General features: G+C 44.7%; 1 protein-coding gene across 1 annotated transcript in view; it reads right to left on the reverse strand.

The window, feature by feature from the left end:
- Positions 1 to 1,388: 1,388 nt before the first annotated feature.
- trabd2b (TraB domain containing 2B) overlaps positions 1,389 to 17,594 on the reverse strand; it is a 54,110-nt gene continuing 37,904 nt past the window's right edge. The window contains exons 5-7 of the mRNA XM_034531139.1: positions 4,653 to 4,749; positions 2,194 to 2,472; positions 1,389 to 2,095 (exon numbers count right to left, since the gene is read on the reverse strand). Coding sequence (XP_034387030.1) covers positions 1,858 to 2,095; positions 2,194 to 2,472; positions 4,653 to 4,749 — 614 coding nt within the window. The 3' untranslated portion in view covers positions 1,389 to 1,857. The remainder of the gene's footprint in view (positions 2,096 to 2,193; positions 2,473 to 4,652; positions 4,750 to 17,594) is intronic.

Consider the following 17,594-nt stretch of genomic DNA (forward strand, 5'->3'; position numbering starts at 1 on the left):
GGGCAGCTGGACGCTACGAAAAGGTTCAGACTCTTAAACTGCGACTGCTCCTCCATCTTCTCGCCACTTTCTACAGTAAAGATATCTCTGTTACATAAAGAGTGCTGCCCTGTGGATGTAAAGCTTCAGACAAATAAAAGCAGAACTAGAATCTGGAAAAGATTGTTCTTCTTCTTCTGGCAATGAACTTTCAGCGTCCCTTGAGACGCGTGTAGAATGTATAAACTTTATTATAAATCACATTGCAATGAAGGAGACTCCTCCAAGCTAAACGCATTTCATCAACGCAACAATCTGTGCATGCCAAGAAGTCCTCTCCCATGTCACATGTATTTGACCATGACACAGTTGAATGTCCATCAATCAGCCGACATCAGCAATAACTTCTGTAGGCCTTGTTTTGACCACCGAGCCGTTACAGACTGGGCTCTTCATTGCACTTATTAAGCTTTAAGTCACCTGCAAGAGAACATATTCTTCTCCTGCTCGCACATCTTTTTGCAGCTTTCAGTGAGTAAACAAATAAATCTTATCATCATTTTTCATTATGCTCAGCGCACAGCAACGACTTTAACTTCGAAGAGCGATGTGAAAAGCCGGTGGCCATAATCAAAGGTCACATCATCAGCGTGTCGTGACTGTGGACTCAAACCAGCCGATCATGTGAGAGCACAGCAACATGGCCATTTGTTGGTGTCATCGCTCCCCCGACTTCCTGTTTCTCTGAAGGAAAAGAGCTGCAACCCTCTCTCTGACTTCCCCTGATGGTTGTGGTTGCCTGGTGCATCACCCCGAGTGGCACTTAGTCTCATCAGAGGCTGCAGGCGAATGGTGGTTCCTGGTTTTATCCAGCAGGTGGCAGATTGAGACCACTTGTTGCACACGTTTCCCCCCTTCTGCACTCACTGTCAACTCCATCTGCTTTTAACTTGCTAACTTATGTTTTCAGTACATCATTAATGAGAATTTACGGTATACACGAGGTTAACTCACAGTCCAACATCATGTACACTCATTTTTTTTTGTATTGGAGTCAATAAAAGCATTCGCATGTTAAACTAAACATGACACATTAAGTTTTGTAATATACATCTTTGACATGTACACGCGTCTCTGAATTTTGCTTAATTTTCAACACATTTCTGTTGAATACACCAAAATGCATTGACGCCACATACTTCATCCAAAGAAAGCTTACTGTGGTTAATCAATATAAAAATGTATTAGAAAGGGAATATGTCTCTATTATGTCTTCCAACAAGGAAAGAAAGTAATCGTGAATCACGTTTTCAAAGTTTATTCGTTTTTTCATTCATCTTCAAAAAGCAAGAAAATATACTCTTTTCTTCCAGAAATAATAAATATACAATATTGGGTTTTTTTTTATGAACAAAATGCACAATTTACAAAAAGCAGTGGCAACAGAGTGCTCCACCTCCTACACAGTCCTGTTTGACTGAATGTATTCAACTCATTTATCACAGAGCTATAACTGTTATTAGTACGTCCTACTCTCGTTATTAACGTCTTACTTTTCTACACAGTATTACAGGTTTTATTCGGCAGGAAGTTCCACCACTCAAACTCGTTACATCGTCTTCGTGGCTCTATGTGTTTGTTATTCTACCGTAATACTTTCACGAGGCTTGAAGAACACAGTCCATTCGTTGCTTGTGTCCCGCACGTTTTTTGAGACTCGACAAGCTTGTGGAGACTTCGGCGGAACCGGAGCGGATCCCTCGCCGTCGATGGAGGCTCCGCCTCCGTCTCCTTTCTGCAATACGTTGATGCTCATTCCTCGTTTATCACAGTCCACTGCTTTGGCGTGGAGGCAGCAGCGATAACGCGGTGCGGTGGTCAGGAGGTGAACAGCATGTGTGTTAACAGCCAGGCGAGAGTACAGGACAGCAGCGTGATGGCGCGGTGGGCTGAGGCCGGCCGGGCCGAGCTGGGGTCGGGCGACGTGGAGGAAGCTGGACTGGGAGGTCGCTCTGTGGCAGAGACCTCCATCCGACTGTGCTGCTCCTGATGGGTCAGCGGAGGCTCCGCTGTCACGTAGCCGTTGATTCTCCTCACACTCGGCGGCGGAGTCGTGCTGCGGGGGGGGGGGGAGGGAAGAGGGCAAGAAGTCAGGGCTGTTCTGGTGTCGTCAAGCTGAAAGTGCCCGCGGTGAACCGGTCAGGTATCTCTCACCTGTCCCCGATGCGAACCCACAGGTCGCTGAAGAGGCGGGGCCTCCCGTGGCCCCGGTGGGCTTTGCGAGGCCGCTTGTGTCGTCCGAACTCCTCCAGCTGGCTCAGGCTGTCGGGGAGCAGAATGTGAGGCAGCTCCTCGTCTCCGAGGCCGGGCAGGCCCTCCTCGTAGTCCAGCTCCAGCTCGGACGGACTGGTCAGCCAGCTGTCGGGGGACGACGTGCTGCCGTCGGTGGCCTCCGCGCCGGACCGCGCCGAAGGCTCTTTAGCCGGTTTGCTCCTGGAGCAGGAAAAGAAACAGATGGAGAGGATATGGAGTCAGTCGGGGGTGTTAGTCGTATGCAAAGGTATCACTGAAACCTTTGACTCATAGATGGAAAATAAGGAAACTATAACGCTGTCTCTCTTTTTAAATGTTATCGTTTGTGGTTTCTGACCACCATTGCTTTCCTCTCGTCATCTCTTTACCTCCATCAAGGACGTGGAGGCGTTGCTCTATAAACGCTGCGCTGAGAGGCAGAAATACCCAGCAGGCAACATTAGAGGAAGTGACCGTACCTTTGCATCTAAACTGACATCTGCCCAAAAGCAGACCACCCAGAAATGCCGACCACGCCACTTTTGCCATCCTCCTCTAGCTTCCACCCATTACTCATACTTTCTCCTCTCCTGTTCTTTAACTGTCAATATGGCTCGCATGTGACTTTGTGTTTCAAGCTAGAACATAAAAAAAAAAGCCTATTGCACACATCATCTAAAGGAGTTATCCATTGGAATACAAATAAAAAACACAGGATTTCTTATGCTCGTGTCAAACGTTAATATTACTAAATAATGTATCAAACATGATATGGATCCTGGGATGGGACTAAGTCAGGATTTCTACAGCTCACTCATTGGTCTAGTCCCTCCGGTCATCCTGAATTTGATGGTCTGCACTTCTACTTCTACAGACATCCCCCCCCCTCCCTCTCAGTCAGGGTGATGATAGCTCCAGGCCTGCGGTCAAGCTACTGTGGAGCCAAACCCACCTCCAGCCCACTCTGTCTGTCAGTCATACAATAATACCCTCTTTAAGACCTTCTGCCAGACGGCCGTAACACTCCAGCTCTGAGGCGAACAGCTTTCCTAAACACCTATTCTGCCATCTTGTGGTGTTTTTCCTTCGCCTGTCTTGTCACCTTCCATCAGGGAGGTAAATGTGTCTGTGCACACATTTGAGCGTGTGTGTGTGTGTGTGTGTGTGCACGCGCAGAGTGTTTCGTGACCACAGTAAGTCAGTCCACTTGTCAGCTTTTGAAGCCAGAACCACCGGCTAAAGCCCACAACTCCACACACTCCGTAAGGGAGATCGGGAGGCTGCGTTTACGGATGTGAAGTTTGCACGGAGAAGTCAGTGAACGCCTCGCCTGTAATGTTTGGATGGAGGCGTTTACTGTTTCTAAAGGAATGCCTTGTGTTGTTTCCAATTTCGCCCTAATTCAAGTGGCTTTCGTTCCGACATTCTCATGGGACCATGGATCAATCTCTTCGGTGAGTGGGGAGCTGCTCTGCGCCAAGGAATGGGGGTGCACACACACACACACACACACACACACACACACACACACACTCTGAGTTATTAGGAGGGGTTGTGTAAGGTTGTTGTGAATGTGCAGCAGGACGCCAAGGCTTCGTGAGTTGAAGTGTGTGTACAAACCTTCCTTGGCACTGTGCATCCCTCCACTCGCCCGGCATACACACGGGTAAGTGTTTGTGTGTGTGTGTGTGTGTGTGTGTGTGTGTGTGTGTGTTGACCGTGGTACCAGTGGCTGCTGAGAACAGGCAGAACCCCCACTGGCTGCTCGCCTTTGGCAAGCGAGGGAGGAAGGGAGGGGGGGGGGGAGGAGGTAGGTGAGGGAGTTGATGTGTGCAGTTTCAAAGGATTCCTGCATAGTTTTATTTGTTACAGAGCCCAATTTGGACCGTATCATCGTTGCGCTTCAATAAATCTACTGAGGTTAAATAGCTCGACTCTGTGTGTGAGATGGATGTTGCCTGGCCGAGGTGATGGATGTCCACGCGTATCTGCTCGCCGGCCAAAAACATAAGAGTGCACAAATGTTTTCTTTCGCAGTCCATATTCCCGTACAGTGTGTGTGATGTCACACCCTCTTCGTCTTTTTTTTCCGTACATCCTCTTTTTAGGATATCAAGTGTAACCTGTGATTGATTGCCGGCGCAAAACTGGCATCCTCCGGTGCTCGTGATTGCATTATTTTGCCTCCCAGAATAAAATACGAGACGATTATGAACTTTGGTAGATTCCGCGATGTCAAACAACCCCTGCATGTTGTCGTTTATGAACCCAAAAGCAATCATCTGCTTCTCCTGTTGTTTTAACAACATATTTATGTTTGTGCGTCTTTGTAACCACAGCACTTTAATCCAATCACATGCTCCGTGGGCTGTTGCACTCACTCTGGGATGGGCTCTTGGTGATCAGAGGGCACGTGGACGATCTGGTAGCCCTCCTGCCTCAGGATGTCCAGCACACTGTGGTTCCCCAGGAAGTGACCTAACGGAAGAGAAGAAAAGGCCCAAAAAGTCACGGCAGATCGGAGAGAAGCGGAACAGAGTTTGAAACAGGTTTTCAGACTCAATATCATCTTGAAAAAAACATTGTTATGCTTTTAACAGCGACTTCAGCGTCTTTAAACAGTGGACCCTCGTCAACCAAAGACGATGTTCATCCATCCGAGGTGTCGGGATCCACCGGATTGTGGAGGATCTGTGAGATAACAAGGACTGTTCAAGTCTTCTGGGCCCACTCGTTGGCAATAAGCTGTGATGTAGCCTGACATCACCCACACACACACACACACACACACACACACCCTAACAGAAGAATTCTCATCCAGAAATGTTTCAAACGCGCAGGAATTCACACACTCGCACACCTCCGCTCTCGGGCCGCAGCTGATTAACAACACGTTGACAATATTCCAGCCTCTCGCTGGCTTTTTTTGTCCGGGCCTTCTGCTCCCACTCAGCTCCTCGCCCCACTGCCAATTTTCATCATTATGATGTTCCTGATCATTCCTGAGAGTCGGAGAAAGAGGCACGCGGCGTTGCACTTTCTTGGCAGCCGAGTTCAAAGGCAGCGCCGGGAGAGAGCGGAGGCTTCTAACAACAGAGTGTCGGCGAAATCAGATGGGATTACACACAGGGAGAGAGCGTGTGTTTGTGTCTGGGTATGAGGCGTGCCTTTTATTTGTGTGCGTGTGTGTTCTTGTTTCGCTATACATATGCAGACAAAATATCCTCGCAGTTTGCAGGTTGAGGATGCATTTCTCAACGTAAGACGGTTGAAAGGGATCTCGTCAATGCAAATAAAATGCATGTGTACACAAGAGTTCAAATGACCTCCCTTCAATGACCACGACATGAAGACGCGTCGTCGTTCACCATAATCATGGTGCACGCACGCATGTCGGTGAATTGCAATAACTTTTGGAGAGTCAAAAGAGCTCTGAAGACGACGTCGATGGATTTAAGTCAAGGTCACCGTCTGACTGTGAGGTAAAGTGGTGAAGATACCGTCAGTGCCATTTAGATTGATTTATATGTTTAGTATATAGAGATGTGCCTTTTCTTATAAGCTAAAATATATTTTCCGCCCCCGTGCTCGTACTCCCGTCCTTTCCCCCCAAACTGACCGCAGTACACTGACTATGGATCCCTTTAAACTTTTCTGTAGTGTCACCATCAGGATAAAGATTACTTTTGTCCAATACTTTGGTTTTTACAGCCAGCGTGTGATGCCATGCGAACGGCAATCGATGTACTCGAGGGTTGACTTATGTCATAACATAACATATACAATAAGTAGTAGCTTATAATACCACAGTTAAAACACAATGATATATGAAAAAAAAAGCCCACGACACAAAATACCTCAACCTCGGGCATTCTTCTCTCTTTGCTTTCATCCCTTTCTCCTAAAGAGAGTCGGCTCATGACCGCATGCTGACAGATTCAAGCGCCCTCATATCTGTGTCAGGCAGCTATTTCATTAATTTCTGCAGGCCGGGGGCAGAGAAGAACACCTCCTGTGTGTCCAGCCGGGTGTGAGGTCAAGCGGACTGTTTGATGTGCGGACTTGATTTCCTCTGCTCTGCTGTCGGGCGTAGCACACACAGACAGCGTGTTTGTTTGTTTATTTGTATGATGAAGTTGTAGTTATTTATTATTATTATTATTTGTCTTTCACAGCCAAACCGACCACCTGCTTTTCATTCCTGAGACACACCTGCTGTAAATGTAAGCACTCGATCTGCCGAGTGTCCCCGTCAGTAAACCCCATTCTTTTGTTTCCTGCTGTAAACATGCAACCACTTCTTAAACAACAACATGCTGTATGCACAAACAAACACGACAGCGATGCAAACACACATGTCTGCAAGACACAATTAAACATTACATTACATGTCATTTAGCTGACACTTTTATCCAAAGCGACTTACAATAAGTGCATGCCACAGCGACACACATACGCCCCCCCCCCCCCCTCCCCCTCCCTCACACACACGCACACACACTGTCCTAATCAAGTTGAAGATCACCATGAGTTGGCACAATTTGTCAAATTAATAGAAATGTTTATATGACTTTTGGAAAAAAAGTTTATTCACAAGCTTTTCATCTGTGGCATGTGTTTGTTTGTTGCCGTGTGTGTGTGTGCGTGTGTGTGTGTGAGTGAGAGAGACATGTTGCACTCGTTGTCTGACTGCACTGTAGTACACTACACAACATGTAGCTGATGTGTGTGTGTGTGTGTGTTTTGTACATAAATAACTGTCTCTTTTTTTTTTCCTGTTTAAACATCAAGTGATTGAGACGCATTTCAAAGTCTTCCATATGGAGGAACTATAATTCACAACAAAGTCTGTGAATTATCTCGAGCAACCGGATCATGATTTATGCAAAGAGACATTGCAGTTGAGTCTGTGAGATTAATTTGGGGACCAAAACGATCGAGACTGCAGGCGAGAGGAAAACGTGTATTTGTGATTTTGTCCCACCAGCAATCGTTTTTCCAAAAACAGTAAAAGAAGAACAATAGGAGTCATACTTTTCTATTTTCTGCCCAAAGTCTTTAATAGAACATTGACCACATGACTTTGGAAGGCCTCCGCCAATTATAGATTTAACAATGAGAAGGCCAAATATTATTCCAAAGACATAATACTGTTTCCTCATGTTGTGTCACCATGAGCACATTGTTTTAATGTTTTGCAGAAGTTCCTCCATTTCCATGATTAATATTTGTATGGTTTTGTTTAGGGCCTCACTAAGAGCCTTTGCGTTTGAAAGATCGGGGTCTTGGTCAGTGAGTCCAAAGTGACTTGAAGCACGAGACGGGACGTGTGCACCTCACTTAACTTAACGTCTAATCGGACCCCGAACCTTAAATAAAGAGTTCGTTGCCGAGACGTCAGGAACTTGGAATGCTCTGATTACGATGCGTATGTTGGGACATCAACATCCCACTCAATTTAACATCATGCAACCCAGTGAAACCAGTGAAACCAGTGAGCCGGCCCTCAGCTTCTGTACCTTGAGCATTCGCCGCTGAAAAACATAAATCGGGTTTTTTGTTAAATAGGTGCACAATAAGACCTGGGATGTGATCTAAAAGTGTTAGAAAGACATTTATCATTTTATCTCGACTAAAGTACTGATTTGTCTTTAGCATACTTAACGATTCATTTCCAGTGTGAACTATATACTCAAAAGTCACTTCAAGGAGACGCATACTTCATTCTTGTGTCACTTTAATATGCATTTTGTCACTTTTAATATGTATTTTTTGCAATTGGGACCAGGCTCCGGTCTTTATCATGATCTGCATCACAGTGTCGTATCGGCAGAGTGCCGCGTGGTTTCATTCAAGACGGAAGCGACGTAACTTGTGGTAAAGTGGCTTTTAACCACTTACAACCACTTTCCCATAACGCCCGACCCACCGCTCTGCTGTCATCACAATCAAGAACATGTGCCTTGAATATTTCCGTTGGTAAAAATAAGAAGATTCAGGAGCAACTGGGACCTCATGGTGTTCCCCCTCCCGAGAGTAGAGCTAATGACCCAGTTTAATAACCTCTCATACTGATTTCCACCTACAGTAGCGACTGAATACTCAGTCCTCCACTTCTCCCCCCGTCTGTCTCAGTTTACTGTCGCCGCCTCTCGTCTCGCGTCATCTCTCTGACCCAATCGAGTCTTTTTAAACCAATCGTGCACGTCCGCTTGCCACTGCGGCTCCGTCGTCTTCCAGGAACTATTTATTTGTCTCTCAGTTTTTTTCTCTCTGTGTCAGTTTGTGTATGAATGAGTGTTTGTTGCAAAAAAGGAGGTGTTGTAGCGTGTCTCTCAGCTGGGCTCCACTCAACTCAGCTTTACTAACACCAGCCTGGGCATGCACTCCTTCTATATCTCTAGCCTCCTTGTTTGTTCCCTCTCTCTTTCACACCATGCCTCCTTTTATGTATATTCACCTTTCTACATCCCTCTGGACGACCTCTGCAAAGACAAGTGTAATGGAAACAGGGAGAATGTTAAGCCTTGGAGATGGGGGCCGAAAGAAAAAAGACGCGCACAGGAAGAGAATTATGTTTTTGTTTTTTTTCAGTTCCACGCAAACAAATGTGTTTGCAATTACACTGTGTAAACAATGGATCAACTGATGCACGCTTGCGGTTTAAAAACATCCCACGTGGCTTGCAAGCAGACCACCTCGTATGAAAATTGCAATCAGAGGATAAACAGTCCGAAAACACGAGGGCGGAGAGTTTACTGATGGATTGAGGTTATCAAAAGAGGAAGGACGCCGAAAAGATAGATGGATATGGAGGATAGCTTGAGGGAGTGGAGTGGAGGTGGAGGATAAACGTATAGGGATTGCATTGCCGTGCATCCTCCAGCAGCCAGAGTGCATGCTGGGTGCTGTTTCCACATTATGGTCCAAACAAACACAAGCTGTTGCCTTCCAGCCATTTAAACTACAGCTGAAAGCGGGATGAATACAGTGAAGAGAGAACCCCGGTAAACAGCGGAAAAATACTTCTTGATATTTGTTAGGAAATGTGTTCCAGTGTCGGTGTGCTTGCAGGCATCTCCATGTGGTTGTGTGTGTGTGTCACATTAAAGGAAGATTTTTACCATGTAAGGTATTGGACCACCGTGAGTCTCAAGGATCAACATTCTTTCATAGAATATCCTCTCATTTGGTGTCGTGATGTGTGGCGGTGGAGAAAGCCGCCTACTCGCTCGGTTTGATATCCCGGTAGCAACATTTTTTGCTAAACCCCGCCCCCAAACAGAGTCTGTCCAATCATTGCTTAGCAACCGTGTACGCTACAGCAGTGTGAACTACAGGGGAACCAGGGAGAGCGTGATGTTTGTTTGTTTTTTGTGGGGGGGGGTTCTCAAAAATTTTGACAGTTTGCTATTTTTCCTCTATCTTCATCATCATCGCAGATTATGCGTAAAAGAATCGGCCCGATCAGCCGGAGATTGAATTCTCAACCAGCTCTGAAGTTCGCATTAGCCGACGCTAGCTCGCTACAACTGATGAAATTAGTCATGGACGGTTGTCAGTTCAGCCAAATATATCCACAGCTTTGAAATAAAAAGCCTACTTTCTTTTGTATTTCTTTCATCGTAATATGTGCCAAGGAAGAACAAAGACCAACGCTTTGCTCAGGGTCATTTGGGTTGAAGGCTCCTCGTGCCTGATATGGAAGCGCCCACGTTTGTTACAATTTCATGGATTTATTGAGCTTTTATTTTTATTTTCTCACCTGTTAATCTGCCCACCGTGGTTGTCGTCCACCTGAAGCGTAAGACTCTCTCCGTCTTATCCTGCGTGGCACTGACACTCTTTCCTTGAACAACATATGACTAATGCAACAGAGATTTTAATAGGCCCAGCGTCCCCGCGCCTCGCTGTGCATTTCCAGATTTACAGTACTAGGATCCCTCTATAAATCACACAGCAGCCTTTGGATTACCAGCGCAGGAATACTTGAACCATTGCCTTGACAATGAAGCACCGCTTCCACTTGATGTGTAAATCTAACGATTCAGGATGTTAGATTCCATCTCTCGGCTCGTAGGCTTGAAGCAATCTGGTTCCCCCCCCCCCCACCCCACCCCGCCCTCGTCCTTCCACATCTCTCACTCATTCCTCATCTCCATAATGACTTCACTTCTCATCCATGCGGCATGACGTCTGTCTGTCTCCCGTCGAGGTGTCACGAGCAACGGCTGTTGACGGGGCTGTTCCCATCCAAGTTCTGGTCCTGGTTCTGGTCAACTCTGGAGATCAAGAGAGCTAGAGGGGGACCAGATCAAGAGGCCGACTGCTGCGTGCCGTGGGCCCGATTCCGGTCCATGTCAGAGAAGCACTCGGCGGTTCAGTGTTTGAGGCTTTAAAGATTCTCCACGTGGAAAATATTTAAACTGTGTGAGTTTGCCGTTGCAGTTTTGCAGAGCACTTATGGTCGGAGGAGACAAAAGGGGGTGAAGCGAGGGAAAAACAGCAGGGGGCACAGGGGGAAAGTGAAGGAGGCATACAAAGGAGAAATAAAATAGAGGAAGGTAGGAGCTGAGCTGAGTGGAGCGAACTAAATTTAGTGAAAATTGCTCCAATTGTTTGTTTTTGTTCTGGTCTCCCTGCTTGGGCAAGAGGAGTATAGGGAGCAGCTGGTCAATAGCGTAGAAAGAGACACACACACACACACACACACACACACACACACACACGCGCGCAGGTAGACGTGGAGTCCTAACGGAGCTCTGTCTCATGGCGGCCTTTATCTTTCTCATCTCATTCTTGCACCGTCGGTTCATTTCCTCTCCTCCACCCTTCAGTTAAAGTTGAGAAGGTTTCTTCCCTTTTTTTCCCCCTGTGAAAGGGTTTTTCCTGATCCGATGTGAGGTTCTGGGACAGGGGATGTCATATGTGTAAAGCCCTCTGAGGCAATTTGTGATTCTGGGCTATACAAAATAAACTGAATTGAATTGAATAGAAGGAGCTTTTTTTTTGGTTTGTTTATTTGTGTGTGCGTTTGTGTGTGTCTGTGTCTGTGTGTGTGTGTTTTGCTGGCACACATTACCCGGAGATGCTGCCCAGCAGGCATGAGTTCAGAGATAAAAGTAAGTGCATGTAGGCATGTGACTGTGTACGTAGCTGTATGTGTGCGCACACTTTTGTGTTACCGTGTGTGTGTGTGTGTGTGTGTGTGTGTGTGTGTGTGTGTGTGTGCGCTGGCAGAAACAATGTTCCACATCGGTTGGTTCTCAGAACCAGAGGCCGGCTGGTTTTCATTCTTTAATCAGGGTCTGATTTACACCTGGGACTCCAGGTGAAGGCAATTAACTACCAGGTTGGTTGGTACACCAGCTGTGCTCCAGGTCTCGAGAAGTGAACCTTTGTGTTGTTGTAGTCTTCGCCGTGTGCATGTAGGGCCAATGTTAATGCTCAAAAAGATCAAAGCGAGCAAGACTGAAGCACCCACGTGTTTATGAAATGTAGCATGAAGCTTGTTGGCTTTAAGAAAAGGATGTGAGATGTTCTTTCAGATGCTAACGAAGTGTGTAATCTTTGAACAAGCTAATGAGCTGTGTTGATTTCATTAGAGGCGGCGGAGCTAAAAGTTACCACAAGATGTTTTCACGCAAACTCACATCAGTTAGATTCCTGAACATTTACTAGATGTTACATGGGAACCACGTTAGAGCCAACTTGCTACAATAGTTATACGGTATGTGTGCTTTCATCTATTTTCTAAATGTTTGTGTTGTGTTGTGCACAACATTTAATGAAAGTAATAATGCGTTAAATGTTGCTTTTTTCAAACCAATTTAAGCAATGATTTTTAAAACATGTTTAAATACAGTAACGTTACTGTAAAGATATGTGCAAAATTATATATATAATATGTATATATATATGTGTATATATATATATATATGTGTGTATATATGTGTATATATATATATATATATGTGTATATCCATCCATCCATCCATTTTCAATACCGCTTATCCTCATTAGGGTCGCGGGGGCACTGGAGCCTATCCCAGCTGACATAGGGCGAAGGCAGGGGACACCCTGGACAGGCTGCCAGTCCATTGAGGGCACATGAAGGGACATACAACCATTCACTCTCACATTCACACCTATGGGCAATTTAGAGATCAATTAACCTGCAGCATGTCTTTGGACTGTGGGAGGAAGCCGGAGAGCCGGGAGAGAACCCACGCTGCCACGGGGAGAACATGCAAACTCCACACAGAAGGACCGCTCCGACCGGGAATTGAACCCACGGCCCTCTTGCTGTGAGGCGACAGTGCTAGCCACTACACCACCGTGCAGCGGTATACACATATATATATATATATATATATATATATATATATATATATATATATATATATATATATATATATATATATATATATATATATATATATATATATATATATATATATATATATATATATATATATATATATATATATATATATATATATATATATATATATATATATATATTTTAAAGTGTACACTGTTGCAATATAGCCATATTGGAGAAGCGGAAGGAAGCCAAGAAGAAAAGCATATTTTTTTTCATTTTGGTGACTTGGATGGAATTTAGCATTCTCCTTTGTGTATGAAACAGACCATCCATAAATTCTGATTTCTTGAAGATAAATGGTACATACAACTTTAGGTGAGAAGCCGGTTTTACTGCTGGGAGGGACATTTTCACTGTAGTGGACAAAGTAGCCCTGTAGTGGACCAAAGCACCACACTCTGCAGTGACACACATACACCGTCACCCTGCTGCTCATAACCCTGACCTTCAGGCCAAATCACATTCCATTTAAAAACAAATGAAAATGTGTGCTCTGTCCAAACTGTCAGAAGGAAAGCACTAATAATATCTCTGTATCTCTCCCTCTCTATTTGTCTTCTCCGCCGAGCAGAAGACAACACATGACGCACGTATATGGCATCTCCCTCACTTCATAAAATGTCTCTGCGCCGTGCAGAGGAGAGGACGGAGTGAAGCAGGCGAGACAGCAGCGAGGTGTGGCGTCAGTTCCATGAAGACCAGGCGGCAGCAGAGGAAAAGTAACAGAAAGATAGCAGCTTAAGACAAATAAACTGGCAGAGAGGCAGGTGGAAAGATGGAACTAGAGCCGGCAGCAGACAGTCGAGGAACAAAAAATGAATAAAAAAAGGTTGAGGAACGCATATATGCAAAAAACGAGGGGAAGAGCCACAGAGACGGAGTGACATGCAGGCCAAGCAGGCTCTCTCCCTCAGTCATCACTTCAACACCACAAGCAACTGCAAAACACATGGGCCCACTCTGCCTGCACAATGGGCTATTATGGGCCCGTGCAACAACTTTCAGAACCAAAGCGGCCCAGACTTCAAAACAAGCAAGGCTACATGTATATTTTTTGACAGTAACTACTCAATTTTGGTGATAGAAATCTTTGAAGATCTTATGACTTTGTGTCGCAAACATGACGCGTGTGAGTGTGTGTGTGTGTGTGTGTGTGAGTGAGTGAAGTGGTGTCCAAGCTGCGGCAGCGTCAGGAAATTCCATGGGATGTTTTCAATAAGGCCGGGCGGCGGCAGCCAAGGAACTGGCAAATGAAAACCTGCTGAAGCACACCACAGAGCTACAATAACACACTGCCTACCCTCGCAGAAATCCTGCACTCTTCAGCAATGATATCTCTGTGTTCGTGTATGAAAATGACAGTGTATGTTTGTTGTTTGCCTGTAATTGAGAATACATATTATACTGAGGGAGGGATGGAAAAATAATCGCATTGAGGCTTGTATCTGTTTACAACGGCGACAAAACACGTGTTTAATGTGTGTACAGTGTGTCTGGAGGCATGCTTTCCCCTCACTGCTATCATCTGGTGCTGCTGTGTCATTTTGTCCAGAGGGAAACAGTGATACGTTCCCTTGGCCTCACCAAGAACACTTACGTCATGCCATGATGGGTGCATTTGATTTTTTCCCCATTACATAACACTGGTAGGGACCACGTGGTGAAAAGGATGAGAGGCTGTGAGGAGACAGAGAGTTTTTCTTTTTCCCATTCCCAGTGTTTGCGCTAAGCTAGCTTACTGGCTGCTAGCTTACTGGCTGCCAGTTTACTAGATCCTAGTTTACTGCATCCTAGCTTCCTGGCTGCTAGCTGTAGCTTCATATTTAACGGACAGCTATGAGAGTGGTATCAATATTCTCATGAAACTCTCAGCAAGAAAGATAATACGTTTATTTAGCCAAATGTCAAACAAGCTGTGAGACCCATAGCACAAATATCTCCGTATAAATTTGTTGTGGCTAACGTGTTAGCACATGTGTGATGTGACAGTGTTCTGATGACCCATTATATATATAAAAAAAATTGTCATTGCTTCCAAAGAAACACATTTTCAATGCAACAAACAGAAACTTATTGTAGCTAAATATGCAAAATCCCCAGACCTTCCCGGTAACAACATGTTTTTTTTCTTACCATGGTGAAGGCATGACCTGTCCTATTATATTCATATATTATATTTATTAACCTAAACTTGACTAATAAAGAAAAAGAGGCAGTAAGTAGAAAACAATGATTGAGAAGGTCTGTTGAGCATAATAATTACCAACTCCTGTTACACTTCCTTACTTGCTCGATTCTGTGTCCCTCTGGTCTGTTGCTCGGCTAATAGAGCACAGCGGTTTTAACTGAACAATTTATTGTGACTTAACACTATAAACCAAATTAACAATGCTGATTAGCTGCTTAGAGCTGCAGGATTAAATGACCAGGTTCATTTAATGAACCTGGTCAAGCAACATCTTTAACATGTAGTCACTTGATACAATGGCAATAAAGAATACTGACTAATGGAGTTTTACTGATGTATCTTCGGCTCATGTTAATGTTCTCTCACTGCATAATAATTCAACTATTCCAACTATATGCTTCATTAGCGTCTGAAATATGAATATGAACACGTGAGACCGCGAGACTCAAGTTGACTGAGTTGCTTCTGTTGACCATCGCTATCATAAACTCTTGGCCCGACAGCGCTCTCCAGTGAGAGAGTAATACTGCCCGGTCAGTCTCCTCTATACCGCCTGGGGTCATTAAATTATGCCTGCTGGAAAATGCCGTCTGTAATTTGCATTAATAACCTGTTAGTGAAAGTGTAGAAAATAAAGAATGTCTGTTACAACATATGTGTGCGAGATGGAGGAAAAATAGAAAGAAAGTGCTTTCGCAAGTACAAAAGCATACATTTTGCACTTAAAAGTACTTATGCTGCAGGAAGGTGTAGGTGTACAGCGAGAGGAAAGGGGGAGGCTGGGAAGTAAGGTGCTGAGCAGAGATGGATTTCCTGCCTGAACTATTTTATACACACGTCGTAACGTTTAATTACCCCGTGAAAAAACTCCTGGACGGACTTCGACATCGGTAACTCTAGAGGGCCTTGACCTGAGCGCTGCCCCGACAGCCCTGTTTTCCTTCTGCGTTTTGGACACGGTTCAGACTGGAAGTGACGGGTCCAAGGGAAAGGCAGCTAGAGGGGCCATTAATATTTATCTGTCGAACGGCAGAAATGTAACCTGATAAACACAAAACTTGACACGGACATAAATAGATGCAATTATTATGAAGTTATGACTATTCTATTTTATATTCCCCAAGAATCATCCGTGGAGAACCGCTGCCTGCGGTTACACACGTCATGTTAATGTGATTCTATTGAGATCTGACCCCAAAGATTGGACTTTATGGGATCACATTAATGTACGCCCACATTTGGCCTGTAAATGGCAGTTATACGTCTCCCCAGGCTGTATTTATTAAAAGAATATGTCTGGTCAATCTTAACCCTCACACCTCCGATCCTCTCAGATTGTTATCGGACTGTAAGCAGAAAGAACTCCTTTCACTAAGCGAGCCTGACCACTTCCAGAACTCCTTCTTGAAATCTTAAAATGTCACGTTACTGGGAGGCCGGGCAGTCACTTAATACGTCTTGGCATCATTGGATGATAACATTTCATGGCTGGTTACGGCCAATGGGAAACTTCTGTAAAGACATGAGTCAGATTCTTAAAGACAGAAATAAGAGATGAGAGAAAGGAAGCTTTGTGATTAGAGCGTGGGGGAGACTTTTTTATGGCTCATTTACGAGGCCCTTTTTTCAATCTTGTTTTCAGTACATCTGCATCTAGAGACGTGTGTGTCAGCTGACAAAACCTGAGACTCCATTTATGTATAATCAGCAAATTTAATCCGTGCAGTTCCAAAAAGATTGAAATTACGGCTGCAGAAGGAGACATGATGAGTGTGGCAGACAGATGTTCAGCTGTCTGCCACTGGAGGAGATTAGGAGAACTTTAGGAGACTTTTTGCTTAGGGAAACGGTGTGGTGGAAAAGCTTGGGTTTTAATAACCTGTATTCTAGATCTGCAATGAATTACTGACAGTTTGTGTGTGGTCATAAAAGTCGTGCATTGGTGAAAGCATTCAAGACAACAGTGTTAAGTGAGTGGCTTTTATCAGTTGTTGGTTTCAATCATTACATTCTTTTGATAACTACAAATTATTCGCATTTAATCCGTGATTTCTAAAGTAATACTTTAATTCTTTTTTTATAATTTTTTTTAAAGTAATTTAGTATGCATAATTTTTTTTCTTTTAGAAATTCAAAGTTCTTCTTGAATGAACCTAGACGACAGCCCGCGTAACTAGTTGCGTAATTAGCCTCGGTCGTAATAAATCAGACACTAATTACATGCAGATTGCGAGCGCAAAATTGAGAGAACGTGCAGCACGAATTCTTTTCTGTGCTCTTTTATGTACGTGAATCTGGCCCTCAATGCCTACCTGAGGCTTTTACTGAGCCTTCTGTGTTAACTCTCTCTCTCTGTGTGTGTGTGTGTGTGTGTGTGTGTATGCGCACACGGCTGGCTGTAACTGTAGTGGTTCCCATCACTTCACACTAGCTGTCTGTTCTCCACACGCACATGTTCCCCTCCGGTCTGTTCAGGTAGAACACGCTGCAAAGCTAACGCAAAGCTGCCGTCCTGAATCTGGAAAACACGAGGCTGCATCAGAACCGATTCTCATGGTGAAACTGCCCGTCTTATGAGGCAAAACAGGAAAGCCGGTTATATCCACATACAGAGCAGGTCCATGTTTCTACAGTAGCCCAGAACGGACAAACCAAACTCGGTACAGTGCAGCTTTAACTTTGCCTTATTAGTATAGAAACCATATGGATGCTATCCTGCAAATAATAAAGCATAAAACAATAATGTCA

This window comes from Cyclopterus lumpus, chromosome 4 (assembly GCF_009769545.1).
Source record: "Cyclopterus lumpus isolate fCycLum1 chromosome 4, fCycLum1.pri, whole genome shotgun sequence".
Lineage (NCBI taxonomy): Eukaryota > Metazoa > Chordata > Actinopteri > Perciformes > Cyclopteridae > Cyclopterus > Cyclopterus lumpus.